General features: G+C 43.2%; 1 protein-coding gene across 2 annotated transcripts in view; it reads left to right on the forward strand.

The window, feature by feature from the left end:
* The window catches only part of LOC135525254 (transcription factor RFX4), a 44,646-nt gene extending 19,884 nt beyond the window's left edge, over positions 1-24,762 (forward strand). Inside the window, exons 5-18 of one of the 2 annotated variants that reach the window (XM_064952976.1) lie at positions 2,589-2,650; positions 3,073-3,286; positions 5,424-5,501; positions 11,180-11,343; positions 11,944-12,044; positions 12,223-12,281; positions 12,411-12,555; positions 13,240-13,334; positions 13,963-14,080; positions 16,776-16,895; positions 17,291-17,452; positions 17,798-17,963; positions 18,245-18,383; positions 23,157-24,762. In XM_064952976.1, coding sequence (XP_064809048.1) covers positions 2,589-2,650; positions 3,073-3,286; positions 5,424-5,501; positions 11,180-11,343; positions 11,944-12,044; positions 12,223-12,281; positions 12,411-12,555; positions 13,240-13,334; positions 13,963-14,080; positions 16,776-16,895; positions 17,291-17,452; positions 17,798-17,963; positions 18,245-18,383; positions 23,157-23,429 — 1,896 coding nt within the window. In that variant the 3' untranslated portion in view covers positions 23,430-24,762. The remainder of the gene's footprint in view (positions 1-2,588; positions 2,651-3,072; positions 3,287-5,423; positions 5,502-11,179; positions 11,344-11,943; positions 12,045-12,222; positions 12,282-12,410; positions 12,556-13,239; positions 13,335-13,962; positions 14,081-16,775; positions 16,896-17,290; positions 17,453-17,797; positions 17,964-18,244; positions 18,384-23,156) is intronic. The other variant, XM_064952977.1, reaches the window with a different exon arrangement.
* The last annotated feature ends 2,281 nt before the right edge of the window (positions 24,763-27,043 follow it).

Below are 27,043 nucleotides of genomic sequence, written 5' to 3' on the forward strand. Positions count from 1 at the left end.
TTATCTTCTTCATAGACAATAGTAAAACATGAAGGGGGAAATAAATAGCATTGAATAGCATGCTTACTGATTGTGTATGTAAATCAGTCTCATGGCTTGTAACGGTATATTTGCAAAGTAATATCGACATGTACAGTGCCTTCGGGAAGTATTCAGACCCCTAGACTTTTTCCACATTTTGTTACTTTACAGCCTTATTCTAAAATAGACTCAATAAATAAAAATCTACACACAATATCCCATAATGACAAAACAAAAACATTTTTTTTTAGACATTGTTGCTAATTTATTAAAAACTAAAAACTAAAATACCACATTTACATACATTTTCAGACCCTTTGCTATGAGACTGAAAATTGAGCTCAGATGTATCCTGTTTCCATTGGTTATCCTTGAGATGTTTCTACAACTTGAATGGAGTTCACCTGTGCTACATTCAATTGATTGGACATGATTTGGAAAGGCAAACACCTGTATATATAAGGTCCCACAGTTGACAGTGCATGTCAGAGCAAAAACCGAGCCATGAGGTCAAAGGAATTGTCCGTAGAGCTCAGAGATAGGATTGTGTCGAGGCACAGATCTGAGGAAGGGTACCAAAAAATGTCTGCAGCATTGAAGGTCCCCAAAAACACAGTGGCTTCCATCATTCTTAAATGGAAGAAGTTTGGAATTACCAAGACTCTTCCTAGAGCTGGCCACCTGGCCAAACGGAGCAATCGGGGGAGAAGGGCCTTGGTCAGGGAGGTGACCAAGAACCCGATGGTCACTCTGACAGAGATCCAGAGTTCCTCTGTGGAGATGGGAGAACATTCCAGAAGGACAGCCATCTCTGCAGCACTCCACCAATCAGGCCTTTATGGTATAGTGGCCAGATGGAAGCCACGCCTTAGTAAAAGGCACATGACAGCCCACTTGGAGTTTGCCAAAATTCACCTAAAGACTCTCAGAACATGTGAAACAAGATTATCTTGTCTGATGAAACCAAGATTGAACTCTTTGGCCTGCATGCCAAGCATCACATCTGGAGGAAACCTTCCAACAGGACAACGACCCTAAGCACACAGCCAAGACAACGCAGGAGTGGCTTCAGGACAAGTCTCTGAGTGGCCCTGCCAGAGCCCGGACTTAAACTCGATCAAACATCTCTGGAGAGATCTGAAAATAGCTGTGCAGCAACGCTCCCCATCCACCCTGACAGAGCTTGAGAGGATCTGCAGAGAAGAATGGGAGAAACTCCCCAAATACACACACATGTGCCAAGCTTGTAGCGTCATACCCAAGAAGACTTGAGGCTGTAATCGCTGCCAAAGGTGCTTCAACAAAGTACTGAGTAAAGGGTCTGAATACTTTTGTAAATGTAATATTTCAGTTTTTTTATATATATAATTTAGCAACAATTTCTTAAAACCTGTTTTTGCTTTGTTGTTATTAGGTATTGTGTGTAGATGTTGAGGGGGGAAAAAACAATTTAATGAATTTTATAATAACAACCTAACATAACAAAATGTGGAAAAAGTCAAGGGGTCTGAATACTTCCCGAAAGTACTATAGTTATTGAGAGCCAATGGAACAGCCCACTGATGGTTCCTCTGAAAACCACTGGACTGATTACACAGCTAGAGTAAACATGCTCGCCTCAGTTCCCCGAAACCCAGAGACGCCCGTTTACCCACCTACTCCCAGCCACCCCGAACACCCGGACCCTGACCCCCAGCCCCATCCTCATCCCACTCCCCCACCCCATCCCTCCCCAGCTCCTGTCGGAGGATATTGAAAAAGAGAAGGGGCCTGGATTAATGTGTAATTAAAGGAAATCTGGAAGGGTGAGATGTTGCGGAATGTTAGATCAGTGGCTGGAGCAGTGTGGGGTGTCCTTTAGGAAGGCTTCATTGAATCGGGACAAAAAAACGAGCAAGGGCCTGGGCTGCCTCCCTGTCTGCTCATTTATCAAGCGGGGCCTGACAGAAACTTCACAGCTTGGCCTCTTTTTTCACCCCACACAATGGAAAGCTCCACTGTTTGCTAAAGTTTCTGCACCAGGAGCTGAACCAAGGAGCCAATCTCATGGACAAAAAGAAAGAGGGGGAGGGGAGAGATTTTGTAGAGGTTTTTAATATATATAAAAAATAATACCCCTGAACATGTAAAAAAAAAAATATGGTTCCCAAAGCCTTTTTCTCCAATACAGACCTCCCTGGGGTTAAGGCTCTGGGAACTTCACAGCTCTTCACATCTAGAACAGACCTCATCAAACAGATACTAACCCAAAACATTTGAGATACTTTCACTTGATTCATTGATATGTTCAGTATGGATTTTCCTGTCATTCTTTGAGCTGTACAAGAATATTAATAATTCTGGATGGGGTTGTTACTTCAGCCGCTAGCTGAGGAAATTGTGGACTTTTTTCTTGAGTTGTCCTTTTAGTGTATCTCTTCCTTTACATCTACAGTGTGATATCCTGTCAAGAGTGATAATGCATTTTTAATAGATGCTTTACATGGAGGATATACACATCAAAAAGCATGAAGAATCTCACAGAGGAAAAATAATTGATACACTTCAAAATTCTCTGATTCTAACAGATTATTAGACAACAGTTTCCACAACTAACCACAAGAAGGCTGGGGACAAGGGGACAGTCAAAGTAAGTCAACGTTGTTTTCTACTTTTATGATCAAAATTCCTCAATGCATGAGCTGTCATGTCCTTCTTTGTGCACATTGGTTTTCATATTTTTTTTTCATTAATTCAAGAGAAACACCATTGTTTTGTATGATAAAAGTTAAAAGCTCAACCTTTCAATTAAAAAAATACTCAGTATCGGAGAATGATAGTTGGATGGAGATAGTGAAGAGTGAGAGCCTGCTTTTAAGGATTCTTCAAGCCAGTACTCTTCACTATTTGAGGATGCAACCCCTCAAAATCCTATGATGACCTGCCACACCCTCACACCCAGATTAAGGCTCTTTAGTGGAAATGTTGGTCAAATAAATCCACAGCAAGAAAAGATGACTGTGAAAACTTTATTTTCCATTTATACACATCTCTAACAACTATTCCCTAAAGGTACCACTACTATGGCATCGCTGTGAAGGAGAGTTCCCAGTACTACGATGTGATGTATTCCAAGAAGGGGGCGGCGTGGGTGAACGAGACTGGCAAGAAGGAGGTCACCAAGCAAACAGTGGCGTATTCACCACGCTCCAAACTGGGGACGCTCCTGCCAGACTTTCCAAATGTCAAAGACCTAAATCTGCCCGCCAGTCTGTCAGAAGAGAAGGTAAACAGGACTCTAAAACGTCCCACAACCCCCTCCTCTTTCGTCCCTCTCGCACCCTCTGGCTCTCTCCTTTTATCTGCCCCGGACCTTCACTGAGTCTGGGTTAAGAGAAGAAGGACCTTGAGGATTTATATGTTTCTGGCTTCTCACTAACTCTTAATCTTGTGGGGAGATAATAAGATCCAGTGCGGGACAAAGGACAAGCTCTAGCTGTCCTGCTTTTAAAAGAGGGGGTCATCATTTTCAATGGTTTGTGAGTTGCTGATCTCTAAAGCTGGTTTTATGTAACATAGTTTTGGCGTGGGACCTGTTGCAGGTATTTATTGCTGCTGAGGCTCTTGGAAGGGATTTATTGTCTTGTTTTTTGTATCAATCCCTTTGTGTATTATATCACTTGAAAACACTAGCTGCCGTATAAATATTGTAGTTGAATCCAGTTCCCCGATTAGAGTATATCCTAACTGAAGCAGCATCCTGGTAATTCACTAAGTCACTAAGAAACAGTATGTCCCTTTGATAAGTAGAAGTGTGTTACCGACTTGGACCACGTTATTGCCATGCATTTAGAGTATATTAAGAAAGCATTCAAGCCTCTTGACTTTTTCACATTTTATTACGTTACTGACTTATTCTAAAATTGATTAAATAATTTCCCCCCTCAATCTACACACAATACCTCACAATGACAAAGCAAAAACATTTAGACAACATTTTTAAAAGAAATACCTTATTTACATAAGTATTCAGACCCTTTGCTATGTGTCTCGAAATTGAGCTCAGGTGCATCCTGTATCTATTGATCATCCTTGAGATGCTTCTACAACTTGATTGGAGTCCTCCTGTGGTAAATTCAATTGATTGGACATGATTTGGAAAGGCACACACCTGTCTGTATATGGTCCCACAGTTGACAATGCATGTCAGAGCAAAAACCAAGCCATGAGATTCAAAGGAATTGTCCGTAGAGCTACGACACAGATCTGGGGAAGGGTATCAAAACATTTCTGTGGCATTGAAGGTCCCCAAGAACACAGTGGCCTCCATCATTCTTAAATGGAAGAAATTTGAAACCACCAAGACTCTTCTGAGAGCTGCCCCCCCGGCCAAACTGAGCAATCGGGGTAGAAAGGCCTTGGTCAGGGAGGTGACGAAGAACACGATGGTCACTCTAACAGAGCTGGGAGATGGGAGAACCTTCCAGAAAGACAACTATCTCGGCAGCACTCCACCAATCAGGCCTTTACGGTAGAGTGGCCAGACGGAAGGCACATGAAAGCCCGCTTAGAGTTTGCCAAAAGGCACCTAAAGCACTCTCAGACCATGAGAAACAAAACTCTCTGGAGTGACGAAACCAAGATTGAACTCTTTGGCCTGAATGCCAAATGTTATGTCTGGAGGAAACTTGGCACCATCCCTACGGTGAAGCATGGTGGTGGCAGCATCATGCTGTGGGGATGTGTTTCAGCGGCAGGGACTGGGATACTTGTCAGGATCAAGGGAAAGATGACTGGAGAAAAGTACAGAGAGAGATCCTTGATGAAAACCTGCTCCAGAGTGTTCAGAACCTCAGACTGAGGCGAAGGTTCACCTTCCAACAGGGCAACGACCCTAAGCACACAGCCAAGACAACACAGGAGTGGCTTCACGACAAGTCTCTGAATGTCCTTGAGTGGCCCTGCCTGAGCCCGGACTTGAATCTGATTGAACATCTCTGGATAAACCTGAAAATAGCTGTGCATTGATGCTCCCCATACAACTTGATAGAGCTTGAGAGAATCTGTAGAAAAGAATGGGGGAAACTCCCCAAATACAGGTGGGCCAAGCCTGTAGCATCATACCCAAGAAGACTCAAGGCTGTAATCGCTGCCAAAAGTGCTTCAACAAAGTACTGAGTAAAGGGTCTGAATACTTATGTATATGTAATTTCAGTTAAAAAATGTTTATACATTTGCAAACATGTCTAAAAACCTGTTTTTGCTTTGTCATTATGAGGTATTGTGTGTAGATTGATGAGGGAAAAAACAATATAATACATTTTTGAATAAGGTTGTTACGTAACAGAATGTGGAAAAAGTCAAGGGGTCTGAATACTTTCCGAATGCACTGTGTACTCAGTGTTCTCTGCATTTTCCTACAGGTGTCAACGTTCATCATGATGTACAGAACTCACTGCCAGAGGATACTGGATACAGTAATACGCGCAAACTTTGACGAGGCAAGCCACTTTTCATATCTGTCCATCTTAATATCTCTCTCATCGTCACTCAATGCATAGTTTACCTCAACAGTATTCACATCCTAGCATACCTTTGTCTGTACAATATGCCTTGAATCTATTCTATCATGCCCAGAAACCTGCTCCTTCTACTCTCTATTCCAAACGTACTAGACGGCCAGTTCTTATAACCGTACCCTTATCCTACTCCTCCTCTGTTCCTCTGTTCCCCTAGACAACATATGTGAATTGATTGCCCCCCATCTATCTTCAGAGCGCGTGCTGTTAGGTGACCTAAACTGGGACTTGCTTAACAACCTGGCCATCCTACAATCTAAGCTTGATGCTCTCAATTTCACACAAATTTTCAATGAACCTACCAGGTACAAACCCAAATCTGTAAACACGGGCAACCTTATAGATATCATCCTAACCAACCTGCCCTCCAAATAAACCTCTGCTGTCTTCAATGAGGACCTCAGCGATCACTGCCTCATTGCCTGTGTCCGTAATGCGTCTGCAGTCAAACGGCCCCCTCATCACTGTCATCACTGTCAAACGCTTATCCAGAGCCTAAAACACTTCAGCTAGCAGGCCTTTCTAATCAACCTGGCCCGGGAATCCTGGAAGGATATTGACCTCATTCCGTCAGTAGAGGATGCCTGGTTATTTGTTAAAAGTGCCTTCGTCACCATCTTAAATAAGCACGCCCCATTCAAAAAATGTAGAACCAGGAACAGATATACAGTGGGGCAAAAAAATATATAGTCAGCCACCAATTGTGCAAATTCTCCCACTTAAAAATAAGGCCTGTAATTTTCATCATAGGTACACTTCAACTATGACAGACGAAATTAGAGAATAGAAATCCAGAAAATCACATTGTAGGATGTTTAATGAATTTATTTGCAAATTATGGTGGAAAATAAGTATTTGGTCAATAACAAAAGTTTATCTCAATACTTTGTTACATACCCTTTGTTGGCAATGACAGAGGTCAAATGTTTTCTGTAAGTCTTCGAGGTTTTCACACACTGTTGCTGGTATTTTGGCCCATTCCTCCATGCAGATCTCCTCTAGAGCAGTGATGTTTTGGGGCTGTTGCTGGGCAACATGGACTTTCAACTCCCTCCAAAGATTTTCTATGGGGTTGAGATCTGGAGACTGGCTAGGCCACTCCAGGACCTTGAAATGCTTCTTACGAAGCCACTCCTTCGTTGCCCGGGCGGTGTGTTTGGGATCAATGTCATGCTGAAAGACCCAGCCACGTTTCATCTTCAATGCCCTTGCTGATGGAAGGAGGTTTTCACTCAAAATCTCACGATACATGGCCCCATTCATTCTTTCCTTTACACGGATCAGTCGTCCTGGTCCCCTTGCAGAGAAACAGCCCCAAAGCATGATGTTTCCACCCCCATGCTTCGCAGTAGGTATGGTGTTCTTTGGATGCAACTCAGCATTCTTTGTCCTCCAAACAGGACGAGTTGAGTTTTTACCAAAAAGTTCTATTTTGGTTTCATCTGACCATATGACATTCTCCCAATCTTCTTCTGGATCATCCAAATGCTCTCTAGCAAACTTCAGACGGGCCTGGACATGTACTGGCTTAAGCAGGGGGACACGTCTGGCACTGCAGGATTTGAGTCCCTGGCGGCGTAGTGTGTTACTGATTGTAGGCTTTGTTACTTTGGTCCCAGCTCTCTGCAGGTCATTCACTAGGTCCCCCGTGTGGTTCTGGGATTTTTGCTCACCGTTCTTGTGATCATTTTGACCCCACGGGGTGAGATCCTGCGTGGAGCCCCAGATCGAGGGAGATTATCAAATCAAATCAAATTTATTTATATAGCCCTTCGTACATCAGCTGATGTCTCAAATTGCTGTACAGAAACCCAGCCTAAAACCCCAAACAGCAAGCAATGCAGGTGAAGAAGCACGGTGGCTAGGAAAAACTCCCTAGAAAGGCCAAAACCTAGGAAGAAACCTAGAGAGGAACCAGGCTATGGGGTGGCCAATCCTCTTCTGGCTGTGCCGGGTGGAGATTATAACAGAAAGATGCCAAAACCAGCTAGGAAGCAAACCAGGTGGACTGGGGACAGAGGAGTCATCCAGGCTATGTCCTGGGCTCAGGTCCCAATCCTCTTCTGGCTGTGCCGGGTGGAGATTATAACAGAATATGGCCAAGATGTTCAAATGGTCATAAATGACCAGCATGGTCGAATAATAATAAGGCAGAGCAGTTGAAACTGGAGCAGCAGCACGGCCAGGTAGACTGGGGAAAGCAAGGAGTCATCATGTCAGGTAGTCCTGGGGCATGGTCCTAGGGCTCAGGTCCTCCGAGAGAGAGAAAGAGAGAGAGAAGGAGAGAATTAGAGAACGCACACTTAGATTCACACAGGACACCAAATAGGACAGGATAAGTACTCCAGATATAACAAACTGACCCTAGCCCCCCGACACATAAACTACTGCAGCATAAATACTGGAGGCTGAGACAGTGGTCTTGTATGTCTTCCATTTCCTAATAATTGCTCCCACAGTTGATTTCTTCAAACCAAGATGCTTACCTATTGCAGATTCTGTCTTCCCAGCCTGGTGCAGGTCTACAATTTTGTTTCTGGTGTCCTTTGACAGCTCTTTGGTCTTGGCCATAGTGGGTTTGGAGTGTGACTGTTTGAGGTTGTGAACAGGTGTCCTTTATACTGATAACAAGTTCAAACTGGTGCCATTAATACAGGTAACTAGTGGAGGACAGAGGAGCTTCTTAAAGAAGAAGTTACAGGTCTGTGAGAGCCAGAAATCTTAGTTGTTTGTAGGCGACCAAATAATATTTTCCACCATAATTTGCAAATAAATTAATAAAAAATCCTACAATGTGATTTTCTGGATGTTTTTTCTCATTTTTTCTGTCATAGTTGAAGTGTACGTACCTGTGTTGAAAATTACAGGCCTCTCTCATCTTTTTAAGTGGGAGAACTTGCACAATTGGTGGCTGACTAAATACTTTTTGCCCCACTGTAGCCCTTGGTTCACTCCAGACTTGACTGCCCTTGACCAGCACAAAAACATCTTGTGGCGTACTGCATTAGCATCAAATAGTCCCCGCGATATGCAACTTTTCAGGGAAGTTAGGAACCAATATACACAGGCAGTTAGGAAAGCAAAGGCTAGCTTTTTCAAACAGAAATGTGCATCCTGTAGCACAAACTCCAAAAGGTTCTGGGACACTGTAAAGTCCATGGAGAATAAGAGCACCTCCTCCCAGCTGCCTACTGCACTGAGGCTTGGAAACACTGTCACCACCAATAAATCTGCGCTAATTGAGAATTTCAATAAGCCTTTTTCTACGGCTGGCCATGCTTTTCAACTGGCTACCCCGACCCCGGTCAACAGCCATGCGAACCCCACAGCAACTTGCCCAAGCCTCCCCATTTCTCCTTCACCCAAATCCAGATAGCTGGTGTTCTGAAAGATCTGCAAAATCTGGACCCCTACAAATCAACCGGGCTAGACAATCGGGACCCTCTCTTTCTAAAATTATCCGTCGAAATTATTGCAACCCCTATTACTAGTCTGTTCAACCTCTCTTTCATATCGTCTGATATCCTCAAAGATTGGAAAGCTGCCATGGTCATCACCCTCTTCAAAGGGGGAGACATTCTAGACCCAAACTGCTACAGACCTATATCTATCATACCCTGCCTTTCTAAGGTCTTCGAAAGCCAAGTTAACACACAGATCACCGACCATTTCGAATCCCACCGTACCTTCTCCGCTATGCAAAATGGTTTCCGAGCTGGTCATGGGTGCACCTCAGCCACGCTCAAGGTCCTTAATGATATCATAACCGCCATTGATAAGAGACAATACTGTGCAGCTGTATTCATCGACCTTGCCAAGGCTTTCGACTCTGTCAATTACCACATTCTTATCGGCAGACTCAACAGCCTTGGTTTCTCAAATGACTGCCTCGCCTGGTTCACCAACTACTTCTCAGACAGAGTTCAGTGTGTCAAATCGGAGGGCCTGTTGTGCGGACCTCTGGCAGTCTCTATGACGGTGCCACTGGGTTCAATCCTCGGGCAGACTCTTTTCTCTGTATACATCAATGATGTCCCTCTTGCTGCTGGTGATTCTCTGATACACCTCTACGCAGATGACACCATTCTGTTTACTGCTGGCCATTCTTTGGACACTGTGTTAACTAACCTCCAGACGAGATTCAATGCTATACAACTCTCCTTCCTTGGCCTCCAACTGCTCTTAAATGCAAGTAAAACTAAATGCATGTTCTTCAACCGATCGCTGCCCACACGCCTAGCATCACTACTCTGGACGGTTCTGACTTAGAATATGTGGACAACTACAAATACCTAGGTGTCTGGTTAGACTGTAATCTCTCCTTCCAGACTCACATTAAACATCTCCAATCCAAAGTTAAATCTAGAATCGGCTTCCTATTTCACAACAAAGCCTCCTTCACTCATGCTGCCAAACATACCCTCGTAAAACTGACTATCCTACCGATCCTTGACTTCGGCGATGTCATTTACAAAATAGCCTCCAGCACTCTACTCAATAAATTGAATGCAGTCTATCACAGTGTCATCCGTTTTGTCACCAAAGCCCCATACTGTATACTACCCATCACTGCGATCTGTATGCTCTCGTTGGCTGGCCCTCGCTTCATATTCGTCGTCAAACCCACTGGCTCCAAGTCATCTATAAGTCTTTGCTAGGTAAAGCTCCGCCTTATCTCAGCTCACTGGTCACCATAGCAGCACCCACCCGTAGCACACGCTCCAGCAGGTATATTTCACTGGTCACCCCCAAAGCCAATTCCTCTTTCGGCTGCCTTTCCTTCCAGTTCTCTGCAGCCAATGACTGGAACGAACTGCAAAAATCACTGAAGCTGGAGACTCATATGTCCCTCACTAGCTTTAAGCACCAGCTGTCAGAGCAGCTCACAGATCACTGCACCTGTACATACCTCATCTGTAAATAGCCCATCCAACTTCCTTATCCCCATACTGTTATTTTCTGTTATCTCTACTTGCACACTCATCTTCTGCACATCTATCACTCCAGTGTTTAATTGCTATATTGTAATTATTTTGCCACTATGGCCTATTTATTGCCTTACCTCCCTTATCCTACCTCATTTGCACACACTGTATATAGATTTTTTCAATTGTATTATTGACTGTATGTTTGTTTACTCCATGTGTAACTCTGTGTTGTGTTTGTGTTGCACTGCTTTGCTTTATCTTGGCCAGGTCACAGTTGTAAATGAGAACTTGTTCTCAACTAGCCTACCTGGTTAAACAAAGGTGAAATAAATAAATAAAATAAATTATGCCCCTTTATTTACCAGTCCCACTAAATAGAACAGGCCTTTGTGGTTCTTTTTATGTGGACCTTTTTTATTCTCTTGTTGAAATTGGTCCAAAAAAAGAAAAGATTATGAGCTTCCAAATTAAAACCTCCCATTTACATGATCTAATCTCATAACCCTTAATCAAATGTTTATGCTACAAGTCTATCACAAGAAACTGCTTCTAACTTGAATTCACAATATTGTTCATCAATATTGTTTAAGTCTCTCTAGTCTCTTTAGTTGTATTGTATGTGATGTTAAGACAATAACCCTCCTATAACCCTCCTCTCTTGGGTGTCTCCAGGTCCAGAGCTTCCTGCTGCACTTTTGGCAGGGCATGCCCCCACACATGCTCCCTGTCCTGGGCTCCTCCACTGTGGTCAACATTGTGGGCGTCTGTGACTCCATCCTCTATAAGGCAATCTCTGGGGTTCTCATGCCCACAGTCCTTCAAGCACTGCCTGATAGGTGAATGAGTGTGCACTGTTGCTCCTATCCACTCCCCAGGGATGAGTAATACTACAATCCTGTGTTTCAGCCCAACATTTCAAATTCATAGACAGATCTATGAATGCAAAGACTGACAGTCCATGAGATCCACACAGTTTTAAACATACTTTGACCTGTATATTGTTTGTTTAAAAGACTGGCTTGGCAAACTTGCCATTTTGAGAGCTTCCCACTGGGCACACACTGGTTGAATCAATGTTGTTTCCACGTTATACAATTACGTTGACCCAATGTGGAATAGATGTTGAAATGACATCTGTGCCCAGTGGGTTGGGACTATAAGGTTCTATCTGCCTAAATGTGATTCTGAGACAATTGGCTTTAAAGTTCTGAACCCTCATTGGTTTGAATGGTGTCAGCAATTTTGATCTTCTTTTTAACTTAACAACATGAATTGGGGTATTTAGAGTATATGGGTAAAGAACATTGAACAGAACAAGGCTATGTCAATGACAATTTTTTGGGCAAAACTGCAGATAGAGCCTTATAGTCCCAAGCTCTCGTTTTGCCTCGTTATTTGTGATGTAATTTAGATGTACTCTATGTGTGTTGATCCAGTTTGACCCAGGTTATCCGGAAGTTTGCCAAACAGCTGGATGAGTGGCTTAAAGTAGCACTTCACGACCTGCCTGAAAACCTGAGGAATATCAAGTTCGAATGTAGGTGTCTGCATCGAAAAATAACATTGATACTCTTACTCCTATTATGACAACAATGATGATATACTGAGTCTTAGAATAAGAAGAAAGCGCCGATTTTAGAATACTGGTTCCGATAGCTAAATGGTATTCTGTATAAAGCACAACAGTTCATATTTCCTCTCCATTTCATCCACAGTATCTAGAAGATTTTCTCAGGTTCTCAAGCGGCAGACATCTTTGAACCATCTATGTCAGGTAGCTATATCCCTGTATCAATGTAATGAAATCCACATGATGATATGACTGATAAAGATATATGCAGTGTGTATCACTATCTAATAATGCACTATCTAATAATGTGTGTTTTGATGCGTCTCTGGGAAGGCGTCGCGGACGGTGATCCACAGTGCAGACATCACCTTTCAGATGATGGAGGACTGGAGGAACGTGGACCTGAACAGCATCACCAAGCAGACACTTTACACCATGGAGGACACACGGGAGGAGCAACGGCGGCTCATCATCCACTGTAAGGGCAAGACAAGCACACACGTAGGGACGCAGACACAGACTTATGTGCACAAACACACACACACACACACAATCCCTGTAACAGCATTCACATTAAGTTACGTTTAGTCCCAAAGTCTAGAAGCCACATTCTAAACAACCTTCTTAAGCTCCAATACACTTTACTTAAATTGCTTGCTCTCCTTCATGCATTGTAGGAGAGAAATGCACTTCATTCCCACACACCCACAACTGCCAATAACACACAGTAGATGTCACCCATTGGACAATCATTCCCACGGCCAGGAAAGTCAAGCCGTAATGATGGAGGCTGAAAGGTTAAGCAAGTTGACTCTGCTCTGAAATACCCCGTGGAGCATCTCAAATTCATTTCAGCAGTATCCCTCTGAAATGGCCGTGATAGGGTCACAGGTCACAGATTGGCTGGTGTCGCATAAAAAAACTCTCATTCTGTTCTATTAGACAGAGAGAAATTATGCACAATAGCAACAAATAAGATACATAGCCACATACAAGACATACTGTATATGCTGCTGGTTTTGGTAGTTTGATTGATTTAAGTAATGGTTATTTAGGTCCACACTACAATTTTTCCACTTCTTCATTTGATCCAAATTGTTATCTGTTGCTATGTGTTGACAAACTGTGGCTAGATGCAGCTCTCGTCTCCTTCCTCTCTCAGTGTACCAGGAGTTTGACCGTCTTTTGGAGGAGCAGTCTCCTATAGAGGGCTACATAGAGTGGCTGGACTCCATGGTGGACCGCTGTGTTGTCAAGGTCAGTTAAAGAACTCATGACTTCATATTTCCACAAAAACATATTTTTTTATGCCCTGTTAAGATCTAGGATATATCATCAGAAAACATCCAGACATCCTCTTGAGGCATGTGCTTTCTACTATTGCTACAGCATGGCGTATGCTGTTTGGAAGTGGAAAGTATAGAAATAACCTCTTCAATTGTCCCCCTAAAAATTTACACAGTGACGTATGTGTTACATTTACCAAGGCCATTCTGGACGACGATGTGTTATTTTATTGTTGAAGTATATTTATACAGCAAATCAGTAAGGATTATGGCCCTTTAAAAATAAACTATGCATTTGAATGACATCCGTTTCTCCATGCTGATGCAGAGCCACTCTCCTAGTTAATGATGTCTTCATGGCTCCCATTTGCGGCCATTATGCTCCAGATATGGGCTTGTAAAATGTTGTTGCCCTGGCAACGTCCTGGACTCCCCAGACAATGGTTCAATGGGAAGGCCTGTCCCCAGGGGCAAATTAAATAGTTAACTTGTTGACATGTTTTTCGTTCCTGAGGGTTAAGCCCCAATACGATCCCAGGGGTTAATTCTCTCCCTCCCCAACCCTTCCCCTTCTTTTCTCATGGAAATGTCCCCTTTAGGTGGCAGGGAAGAGGCCTGGGTGCCTGAAGAAGGTGGCCCAGCAGTTCCTGCTCATGTGGTCGTGCTTCGGGACACGAGTCATCCGGGATATGACCCTCCACAGTGCGCCTAGCTTTGGTGAGTGGTTGGATCTAGCATTGGACTGGGGCATGTATTAGCCAACACAGGAAAAAAGTTTGTTATAGGGGGGTTATGTAATGTTATTGGAGCATGTTGCTGGTGTCACTAGTGTCAGACAGTAGTTGACTAGAAAAGACTGAAGAACACAAACAGATTACCCAGGCCATTGTCCCTAAATGTGCTGAACTGAGATATGAATATGCTACTATGCACATAGGTCCAAAAAGTAGTTTAAGCCCCTCACCCCATTTTTGGGAAATGATAATAAGAACATTTGTGCACAGACTCAGAAGAGAATCCCCTTCGATTGTTCTCCCAATCCAAAACAGGGGAAAGCGTGGTCGTAAGATGGCTGCCTTGTTGGCATGGCACCCCTAGCCTTTACTTTACTAGCTAGCGGTGCATGACCAAGGCACTGAAATATATAGGAGCTGTAAAATGTTTCAAAAATGACTCCCCTTCCCTCTCCTCTCCCCTTCAGGCCTGTCTGTTAATATCAAAGCCACAGCTGGCTGCAGTGTTTTGATAAAACAGCTCTCTGTGCAAAAACAGTTAATTAACAATGGCTACCCCCACACCCCCCACCCCCCCAATGTGTTTGCCTATCTTTTCAATTTTATGACCAAGCAGTATTGCATTACTCCATTCCGTGTTTATTATGCGCACGATGGCTGGAGTGACCAGCACAATGTCACAATTGTGTCACGCTCCTTTCCTTCCCCAGCGACAGTCTCAGTCATTTCCCATACCAGACCCAGGGGTCAGCTGTCATATTTGGGGCAGTGACTTTGTACCAGGAAACAAGAAACAGCCCCCCGTCTCTTTTGATAACAATGACTGCCCAGTTGTTCTGCTCTCTCACATGCTATAATAATCAATGGTGTACCGCAGTTTTGCAAAGCCTGCCCGAAAGGTCAGAGCAAAGGTGTGTTCAGCAGTAGTTATATAGGATGAACCATGACTAGAATATAGTATATACATACAAAGTGGGTAAAACAGTATTCAAGTGACCAGTGTTCAAGGACTCTATATACAGTTGAAGTCGGGAAGTTTACATACACTTAGGTTGGAGTCATTAAAACTCGTTTTTCAACCACTCCACATATTTCTTGTTAACAAACTATAGTTTTGGCAAGTCGGTTAGGACATCTACTTTATGCATGACACAAGTCATTTTTTCCAACAATTGTTTACAGACAGATTATTTCACTTATAATTCTCTGTATCACAATTCCAGTGAGTCAGAAGTTCACATACGCGAGTTGACTGTACGAGTTGACTGTACCTTTAAACAGCTTGGAAAATTCCAGGAAAATTAAGCAGCCGTCATACCGCTCAGGAAGGAGATGAGTTCTGTCTCCTAGAGATGAACGTACTTTGGTGCAAAAAGTGCAAATCAATCCCAGAACAACAGCAAAGGACCTTGTGAAGATGCTGGAGGAAACCGGTACAAACGTATCTATATCCACAGTAAAATGAGTCCTATATCGACATAACCTGAAAGGCCAATCAGCAAGGAAGAAGCCACTGCTCCAAAACCGCCATAAAAAAAACAGACTGGTTTGCAACTGCACATGGGGACAAAGATCATACTTTTTGGAGAAATATCCTCTGGTCTGATGAAACAAAAATATAACTGTTTGGCCATAATGATCATTGATATGTTTGGAGGAAAAAGGGAGAGGCTTGCAAGCCAAAGAATACCATCCCAACCACGGGGGTGAAGCACGGGGGTGGCAGCATCATGTTGTGGGGGTGGTTTGTTGCAGAAGGGACTGGTGCACTTCACAAAATAGATGGAATCATTAGGTAGGAAAATTAGGTGGATATATTGAAGCAACATCTCAAGAAATCAGTCAGGAATTTAAAGCTTGGTCGCAAATGGGTCTTCCAAATGGACAATGACCCCGAGCATACTTCCAAAGTTGTGGCAAAATGGATTAAGGACAACAAAGTCAAAGCCCTGATCTCAATCCCATAGAGAATTTGTGGGCAGAACCAAAAACGTGTGTGTAAGCAAGGAGGCCTACAAACCTGACTCAGTTACACCAGCTCTGTCTGGAGGAATGGGCCAAAATTCACCCAACTTATTGAGGGAAGCTTGTGGAAGGCAACCCGAAATGTTTGACCCAAGTTAAACAATTTAAAGGCAATGATACCAAATACTAATTGAGTGTATGTAAACTTCTGACCCACTGGGAATGTAATGAAATAAATAAAAGCTGAAATAAATCATTCTCTACTATTATTCAGACATTTCACATTCTTAAAATAAAGTGGTGATCCTAACTGACCTAAGACAGGGAATTTTTACTTAAATATCAGGAATTGTGAAAAACTGAGATTAAATGTATTATGCTCAGGTGTATGTAAACCTCCATACTGTACATAGGGCAAAGCAGTCTCTAAGGTACAGGGTAGAGTACCAGGTGGTAGCTGGCTAATAACAGTAACGAAAGTTCACAATAGTGTACTTGGCGGAGGCTGGCCAGTGGCGACTGTTTAACAGCCTGATGGCCTGGAGATAGAAGCTGTTTATTAGTCTCTCGGTCCCAGCTTTGATGCATCTGTACTGTCTCCGCCTTCTAGATGATAAAAGCGAATAATTTAAATGTGCCCTTGAAACTAGCTTTGTTAAGGTGCGTATGTCAATATAAAGAAACTTTAATCTCACCTGTCTGTCTGTGTGTAGGCTCGTTCCACCTGATCCACCTGATGTTTGATGACTATGTGCTGTACCTACTGGAGTCCCTGCACTGCCAGGAGAGGGCTAACGAGCTCATGCGGTCCATGAAGGCAGAGGGCAACACAGGTCAGACCCCCACTCTGTCAACAACTACTAAGGGAACTGCTTCCAATACTACTACTACTACTACAGCACTGCATTGCCACTGCAACTATTAGTATTACTACAATCACAATTACTAGTACTACAATTTCTACTACTTTTACATTTTACTCCTACTATTACTACTAATAATAATATTACTAATACTTCTGTATCGGACTTTGGGAATGACCTGTCATACTATCATCAGTATTGCTGCTGCTACAAAAACAATGAGAAATGCATTTTAACAACAACAAAAAACGACATGTATTTTGACAGTACTGATATTGAATGCTGTATGAAGTACACTGACTCTTGAGGACATAAGAACCTGCTGTCTCTCGAATAGTTTATTGACCTCTGACCCCTTCTTATAGCTGAGCAAGAGGAAGAGATGATGCTGACGGAGACCACGCCCACATCCACGTCTCCAGGGCCTTTCTCCCCGGCCAAGTCTGTCACCTCAGTGGGGGTCCCAGCCGCCAGCTCCCCCACTGCTGCCCAGTCCCCAGAGTACACAGGGGCCACAGCCACCACAGGTGAGAGAGACAGACAGCAACACTGGGGTACTGGGGAGGGAATCTGTTAGTGGGGAGTGTTGCTTGGATATTGAGCTAATACTAGACTGGAGCTACAATACTATAGAAGCAATCCCACATGTCTGTGGTCATGTTCTGTAGGTAATGTTACGATTATGTCCAACAAAGTACATAATGTCAGATTAATTCATTAATGCATAGCAGTTGAATTAAATTATTTATTAGAATGGGCATATCCTGCCTGTGCTCATGCATTGGGTTGGTTTCTAAGGGTCACGGCAAGGTAGATTCCTCTGTGCCAATCCCTTTGTCTCTGTGTGTGTATGTGTTACGTGTGTGTGCCAGGAGCTGTTCAGTCATATACCTGGTCCCTTACGTACACAGTGACAACGTCAAGCGGCACCCCTTCTGAGGGCGGACAGCAGCAGCCTTGCATGCGCAGTGGTGCCCCAGTGCCCCCTCCCTCCTCCGCCCATCGACTGCCAGTCTACGCACACCGGGATGAGCACGGGTGAGCTGTCATAGAGGGATTATGAGCTCTCATAGATGGCTGTTATGAGCTGTCATAGAGGGGTTATGAGTTGTCATAGTGGGGTAGTGAGCTCTCATAGGGTGGTTATGAGCTCTCATAGAGGGGTTATAAGCTCTCATAGAGGGGTTATGAGCTCTCATAGAGGGGTTTTGTGCTCTCATAGAGGGGTTATCTGATTTCTTACAAACAAATGTATGGAAAACATTTAAAGTACTACAGTGAATACATGATGTTGACCTGTTTTAATGCGCACTCTCCAGGTTCACTGGGAGCTATAACTACGGAAGCTACTCCAACCAGCACCCCCACTCCATCCAGAGCCAGTACCCCAGTCTGGCCCATGAACCGGGCATTCCTGCCCCCCTCCATTATCCCGCCTACCACCGCACTTCTGCACAGGTCAGTACAAACTTGGACTCCCAAATTACAAATCAGACCATATCACCTACATTCACCTGAGAATCTGCTAACGGTGTATACTGGATGGAATCACAGTGGAGAAAATTCTGTAACTTTATACTGGACTACGCACATCCAGTCGAAAAGCATTAGCTTACATTAGCTTGATATTAGCCTCTCAGAGCACACACAACATTTGGTTCTGGTTGCCGAGATTGACTTTATATTTGCTTTTTTGTCATTGAACATATATGTTTCTGGCCTGCTTTATAATACTGAAATTTAGCCACAGAGTCAACAATTCCAACTTTTCACACAGTTCACCACACCTGCAAGACTTTGTTGGTGACAATAGTTGTTCTTGGCTTGGGTCCTGGAGTAGACTCCATTGTATTTCATTGACGTCAGAGCAGAGAGGGAAGAAAGCCAGTGAAACACTGTATCAAATTCATTACAAAGAGAAAAATTAGACAGTCTGCTGGGTTATTTGACAGAGAAAAGCTGTGACATCACCTAATAACCATAGTACATCATTACAGTGGCGCTAGACCCACTGACATATGTGACATTGAATCAGGCAGAATGACGCAGAAGGCATACTTGTTTATTTTTCTTCAACGTGCCACTAAAGACCTCCCTCTGATATCTATTCACATCCCTATGTAATATAGATGTGATATTCCTGGTTGGGTTGTAGACGAGGCGTCAATTCTATCCTAGCTTTTGTAAGGTTGAATTTTACACAAGGCGGTAAATCAGAGAGGAATGTTAATATGAACAGGATGTGTAAATGAGAACGGGGCTCGTTAGTATGCAAAACACACTCTATAGCATGGCATGCCGGGGGGTATACAAGAGTGAGTGTGAAAGGAGAGAGAGAGAAGAATCCAACAAGAACAAGAGCAGGCGAGAGGAGGAGGGTGCAGCAGCCTTGTGGTGGTGTCGGTGGAGCTCATTCACTGTTATGGCGTCCGCATGCTTCCCAGCTGAAACAGTTCGGAAGAGTTTGTGCATATATTATAATGACAGTTTGTGAGTTTTTGTGAGTTTTGGACTTCAGTGAGGGTTTTTTCGGATGTTCGGGCACACACATTTTTTTCTAGAAGTAAACCGAAATTGTCTACACCCCTTCATCGGTGATTGGTCAACAGTAGGGTTTCTTCAATAAAGTGTTTGTTGTCCTTCAATGAGAGACGACTCATTTTCATGCACATTGTTTCTTTGAGAAGTACTGCACCAAACCTCTTAGTTAGATGTAAAACTGTGTGACTAAGAACTCCTCTGCAAAAAAACGTATAAATGTTGGTCCATTTTCTTGAGTTATTTTAGATTAATTCTGACTATTTTGAGGAAGTGGTTATGGCATCTCAATATGGACAAACAGTACTATTGCCACTTTTTTCTCATATTTCCAGCGAATGTCTTTTAAGGGATTATGAGAGCACGCTTGTTCAGTTCTGCTCGCCGATTTCAGCTAGGCAACAGCCGAACTGAAGCATACTGATGCCTTTAGCCATAGCAGCAAGTGGTGTGAGTTGACCCTTCTGATGGTAATTTCCTGTCAAGGGTCCTTCAGCCTCCCCTGTCTTTGTAGTGGGAGGAGATCAGATGATCGTCAGTAGTCTGAATCCCCCTCTCCTCTCTTATCCAGAGAGACTTAAGGCGTCCGCATGCTTCTAAGCCCAAACAGTTCGGAAGAGTTCATGCATATATTATGAAAACATTTTGTGACATTTCTGTTAGTTTTGGACATAGGTAACGTTTTTTTTTGGCTGTTCAGGCACACAAGAAGTGGTAGCCGAAGTCTACGCCCCTTCGTCGGTGATTGGTCAACAATAAGGATTCTTCAATAAAGTCTTTGTTGTGTTTCAACAAGCGACGACTCGTTTTCATGCAATTTTTTCATTGAGAAATACTGCACCAAACATCTTACTTAGATGTAAAATTGCGTGACTAAGATCTCCTCTGCAGAAACGTCATAATTAATGACAGATTTATTGAGATATCTTAGATTAATTTGGACTATTTCAAAGAAGTGTATACTGGCTATGGTGTCTCAAAATAGACAAACAGTACTATTGCTGCTTTTTTTCTCGTTTTCCAATGGTCTTTTAAGAGATTATGCAAGCACACTTGTTTGGTTCGCCATGGCAAACTGAAGAATGCTGACACCTTTACAGAAGCAATTGGGGTTAAGTGCCTTGCTCGAAGGCACATCGACAGATTTTTCACCAAGTCGGCTTGGCGATTCGAACCTGCCGCCCCTGCCCTCTCCTCTACTCTACTCCACACCAGCGGAAGCAGCAGACAGTGAAAGGTGGTCTAGCCAGTGGCCCGGGTCCCTGTTCTCTGCCTCCCCCTCCCACCACTCAATAGTCTCTTCACCTCTCTGAGCCAGTGGCCATAGACCCCATAGACCAGGCCAGGGGGGTATTTATTAAAATATTGTTATTCAATGGTCTCTTTTCAGCATGAACAAGAGGTCGCTGAGCCACCCTGACCCGTGATGACAGCCTTTTTCCGTTCCACCATCCCTCATAATCAAACCGACTGTTGCCTGTGTGTTTATATTTAGTGGGATAAAGAGGAAAGACTTTTACTTCCACTTTTGTCCGCCCTGCTCTGAACTTAAATCGGGCACAATGTGTACGCTTTGTCTGAGTGTGTCTGAGAGGATCTCTCAAGAGGAAGGGAAGGAGAAGACACAAATGGGACACTTTGTTGGATTTCTTGACCAGTCCCAAATATTTTGTAAGAGGAGCTGATTCTGTCCGCGCTGTTAGTCGTCAGTCACCCTGGGCAACGAAAATACTACCGGCTGACCACTTATCCTAGTCCAACGCTCATGTCAGTTTCAGGAAGTGACTTATTTATGTCCATAATTTACAACGTTTTGGTGTGAATAGGGGTTCTACTGTTGATGTTCATTATGAATTATAAACCTCATAGTGTTACAGAGAAATCAAAGATTTGTGTTATGTTACATATCATTTATTACATAAGGGCCAGTAGTTTTGCCCAGTAATATTACGTGACCAGGAAAAACTCTGGAGTCCAGCTATAGCCTCATTAGGGGCAGGGGGTTTCTTCGGTCAGGTCATGTGTTCAGGGAAAAACCCAGCCCTAGATATGATACATACAGTGAGGGGAAAAATTATTTGATCCCCTGCTGATTTTGTACGTTTGCCCACTGACAAAGAAATTATCAGTCTATAATTTTAATGGTAGGTTTATTTGAATAGTGAGAGACAGAATAACAACAAAAACATCTAGAAAAACGCATGTCAAAAATGTTATAAATTGATTTGCATTTTAATGAGGGAAATAAGTATTTGACCCCTCTGCAAAACATGACTTAGTACTTGGTGGCAAAATCCTTGTTGGCAATCACAGAGGTCAGACGTTTCTTGTAGTTGGCCACCAGATTTGCACACATCTCAGGAGGGATTTTGTCCCTTTCCTCTTTGCAGATCTTCTCCAAGTCATTAAGCTTTCGAGGCTGACATTTGGCAACTCGAACCTTCAGCTCCCTCCACAGATTTTCTATGGGATTAAGGTCTGGAGACTGCCTAGGCCACTCCAGGACCTTAATGTGCTTCTTCTTGAGCCACTCCTTTGTTGCCTTGGCCGTGTGTTTTGGGTCATTGTCATGCTGGAATACCAATACACGACCCATTTTCAATGCCCTGGCTGAGGAAAGGAGGTTCTCACCCAAGATTTGACGGTACATGGCCCCGTCCATCGTCCCTTTGATGCGGTGAAGTTGTCCTGTCCCCTTAGCAGAAAAACACCCCCAAAGCATAATGTTTCCACCTCCATGTTTGACGGTGGGGATGGTGTTCTTGGGGTCATAGGCAGCATTCCTCCTCCTCCAAACACGGCGAGTTGAGTTGATGCCAAAGAGCTCCATTTTGGTCTCATCTGACCACAACACTTTCACCCAGTTGTCCTCTGAATCATTCAGATGTTCATTGGCAAACTTCAGACGGGCATGTATATGTGCTTTCTTGAGCAGGGGAACCTTGCGGGCGCTTCAGGATTTCAGTCCTTCATGGCGTAGTGTGATACCAATTGTTTTCTTGGTGACTATGGTCCCAGCTACCTTGCGATCATTGACAAGATCCTCCCGTGTAGTTCTGGGCTGATTCCTCACCGTTCTCATGATCATTGCAACTCCACAAGGTGAGATCTTGCATGGAGCTCCAGACCGAGGGAGATTGACAGTTATTTTTTGTTTCTTCCATTTGCAAATAATCGCACCAATTGTCACCATCTCACCAAGCTGCTTGGCGATGGTCTTGTAGCCCATTCCAGCCTTGTGTAGGTCTACAATCGTGTCCCTGACATCCTTGGAGAGCTCTTTGGTCTTGGCCATGGTGGAGAGTTTGGAATCTGATTGATTGCTTCTGTGGACAGGTGTATTTTATACAGGTAACAAACTGAGATTAGGAGCACTCCCTTTAAGAATGTGCTCCTAATCTCTGCTCGTTACCTGTATAAAAGACACCTGGGAGCCAGAAATCTTTATGATTAAGAGGGGGTCAAATCAAATTATAACATTTTTGACATGCGTTTTTCTGGTATTTTGTTTTGTTATTCTGTCTCTCACTGTTCAAATAAACCTACCATTAAAATGATAGACCGATCATTTCTTTGTCAGTGGGCAAACGTTCAAAATCAGCAGGGGATCAAATACTTTTTCCCCTCACTGTACATGTTACATACAGTATAATACCATAAACCTAACACCCAAGATTCTCTTCTGTTTGGCAGTACCCACTCAACAGCCAGATGTCACGGATGGAGCCCTGCTTGATGGGAGGTACTCCTCGGCTGCACCCTACGCCTGTGACCCCCCGGTGGGCTGATGTCTCACCGGCCAACAGCTGTTACACCAGTCCCCCTATACACTCCTCCCGCTACGCCACCTCTGGAGACATGTACTCCCCCCTGGCCCCTCGCAGGAACTCTGAGTATGAACACTCTCAACACTTTCCCGGTTTCGCCTACATCAACGGAGAGGCCACTACAGGCTGGGCCAAGTAGGCTTTCAATTCAGCCCTCAGAGAGAGGAGCTCCCCTGGGCACAGTCATCCCCATGCAGTCTGCCTGCCAAGCCTATGGATGCAAACGTCCCACTGCCTTTCCCCAACACGACCCAGAGGCACCTAATCAGGAGTATCAGTGTAATGGTAGGGGAGAGAGGCTGCAGAGTAGCAACACTGGGTTACCTGAGCCACAGGCCACAGCACAGAGAACCAAGCTAAGATTCAGGACTTCTTCTCACATTACACAATCAGAATATTGTGGTATAGGTTTAGTCTGTTCAGGGCAGCAATCATCTCAATGGTGGAGCTGTTTGCAGAAAATGGCAGCGCAAACGGAGGCAGTCGGAATAATCTCACATATGGAAGTGTGCAGTGTGGCCTACACAGCTGTGCCTTTGCAATCGATGAACACCCATCCTTACAGTCGACCAACAGATGTAGGATCTTAGTTTTATCACCCTGTTGTTGCAGGAAATATCCTGCACAGTAGTAAATGCAAATTTGTAGTGTATTAAAAGGTTTTAAAAGGCTTCTAGAATTTGTCATTTCCACTTCAAAATGATTTGCCTTGACAAAAAATGTTTCAAACCCTACAAAAATGCTGGAGGATTATTTTTCTGCAGTGAGAAATTTATCAAATTAAGATCTTACATCTGTACCAAGTCAAAAAACACTCATCACCCCTCCTTCCCTGTACTCAGCCACTAATGTACGCAACCAATGTAACTCTGTTAACGTTGTCCACTGTGGCTGACGTCAGTATAGCCTCTTAACGACGTACGCTGTTTTCACTTGGTCAGCACCACCGGATTGCCTGTGTGGGCTCAGAGCAGGCCTCTCAGATGCTGTTCAGAAGACAAGCTTCAGCCTGCTGCAGAACCAGGGTCGTATTCATTACGGCACAACAGAGCAATACATTTTGCAACGGAAAATTAATATAGTATTTCTTATTGGGTTCAGGTTGTCATTCCCTATTTCAGTCTGTTTTCTTCAGTTTGGTGACTAATGAATACAACCCAGGATGGATTGCCTTATTGTTTCACTGCTGGAGTGCTGTGCCTCAGCCAGATTATTTGTGTGCTTTGTCACAAGCTCTGTTGCTGTATTTGTGAGAGGAGGAGGAGATACTATAGATGTATTTTCTGTAACTTTGTAACATGGTGTTCTTTTTTTGTTTGGTTTTCTGTGTTACGGTTGGTATTTTGTTCATTTTTGTATGGATAGTGAAGGAAACATTAACCTAGGTTTGTGTGTTTCATAATGCACTCAAAGCTACTGTGGACCTATTACCCTATGGGTAGGAATAAAAAGGAACAAATATCAAAGTGTAACATATATGAACTCTAGTCACTTTTTTTCTGTAAATAAAAGCACTCGACAACTTCTGTGGTGACAACTGTTCCAGTTTAAACTGATATGTATGTGGAATTATTTGCTGCCACATAAATCATTTTGAAAACCCCAATCAAAATGTGGACCGTGTTCTTATTTCTTCATTTGTCTCTTCTCTCAAACACAAATACCTTTGGTAATAAACATGTCACTGTTCTGCAGTCTGTTTGTGTATAGCCTAGAAACATTGTTCAACCTCATAGTTTTGGCCAGGCTAGTTTCTTTCCACTGGAGTTTTCCAAACTAACTTGTCTTACTGACAAAAATGTTGCTATTATTTCTTGATATTGATGATACACTGATCGTGCTTTGGAAATTTTGATCAATAGATTTTCAGAGGAGTGTTCAGTATTACAATGCAATGACACCACACATCTTAATTTACTTGCAGTCTGGCTTGCGTGAAAGTATCACCACATAGTAGCTCTTGGTTCAATATTTGGTGTAGCATGTCATTGCACAACTGCCCCTGCCTTAAAGTGGAAATCAGCAGTTGAAACAATAACAAAGCGTTCTCCACGCCCATATTTCGGTAAAAAGCTGAGGGATGGGGCTGGAGAAATGTAACTACTCTCAAATTCATAACATATCTATGGATGCAAAGACTGACCATGCATGATATTACAATTATAGTTTTAACCATGTTTTGAGGCTATTTAGTGTTGGTTTATATTTACTTTAACTTTGGAGTAAAACAAGATTATATTTTGTGTTCTAATGATGCATGACAGTTAAACTGAGATAATGACACATTTATAAGTTATATTCTTCAAAAATCAAGGGGTACATATCATTAATTTATAAGTCCAAAATTGGATGTAGAATTTGCAGATTGCCCCTTTAAACCTCCATTTTGAGTTTGATGTCAACAAAGGAGCCCAAATCTTTTCAAATCCTCTGAGCTGATTTTTACTCCAATCACTTGCTAGCAGTGGGAAGACTGGGAACACAGTGGGGGCTGGGCGAGAAGTGAGAGGGACACTGTGGAAAGAATTACATTTCTATAGAGAGCAGATCCTGCTGGGGTCATCGCACCTCTGTCCCTTAACCTTTGACCTCTAACCCTTTCAAGGTTTCTTTTATTTATTTGAACGCAGATCCCCTGTGCTGTGAGCCCATTTTCCAGCACACCATAAAAGTCCACAACCAAGGCTTTGCATGCTGTAGGCTCGTTTGATACAAAGGATACAAATGCAAAGAACACGGGAAAACCACACAGTCCTGAAAGACTATAAGCCTGATCAAAAACACTTGATACCAGCTTAGACCATTTGGGAAGTGTCAGAATGCAGAGGAGCATCAGAAGTATAATATCATACCCCCTTGGCCTATGCCCACCATATCTAATATCCCTTCCCCTTTTGTCCCGTCAGGGATTAGTTCATTTTGAAAATTGTAATTCCAAATTCAAGATTTAATGTAGACATTAGAGCTGTGAGAATCTATATTTCCAGTTCCAGAATGGGGATTGAATTCAGTTTCCATGCTTGGAATGATTCATGGCTGACTATACATCTTGCCAATAGACCGCAAGGAAAGGATTAAGGCATCACTTAACTTGAGCCAGAGGTGGCACCACAGGTCCCAGAGTGGTGTGGCGAAAACAACATTCTGGGCCCTGTAGTTTTTCCTGATCTGGTAACCTAACCAGGTAAAACTCTGGAACTTATAGGGTTTGACGTGATTCATATTTTGTAAAAAGGTTTATTATGGGCTATGATGGGACCAGTGTTTTTCTAGTCAGGTCACATGGTTTTACAAAAACTCATAGAAAAACTCCTGGGCTTGGGGAGGTTGAAAACCCTGTCACACTGCACCAACCTTGTATTTGTTCATATGAATTATATTTTTAAGTACTAGGGGGGTTTCCTATACACAGACACAGAGAAAGCAACATGATTGGACAATAAAACACAGGGCTGAGCTTGCTTTATGCAGGTTTGCATTGTGTAGTCCACTCCTGCCCTATGCAACTGTAGGTCTAATGAAAAAATAACTCACAGTCTATGTATGCTATTTTGTTTATTGCTAAATTCCGGTTAATCACTTTGGATTGGAAAAGTCTAGGTACTCTAGTCAGCTCAAGTTTGAATATAAACCACATTGGATCACATTCACATTTTCTCACAAACAAATTGGCTACAAATTAGGGCTCTGAGTGGCGCAGCCAGACCCTGGTTCAAATCCAGGCTGTATCACATCCGGCCGTGATTGGGAGTC

The sequence above is a fragment of the Oncorhynchus masou genome, chromosome 31 (assembly GCF_036934945.1).
Source record: "Oncorhynchus masou masou isolate Uvic2021 chromosome 31, UVic_Omas_1.1, whole genome shotgun sequence".
NCBI lineage: Eukaryota > Metazoa > Chordata > Actinopteri > Salmoniformes > Salmonidae > Oncorhynchus > Oncorhynchus masou.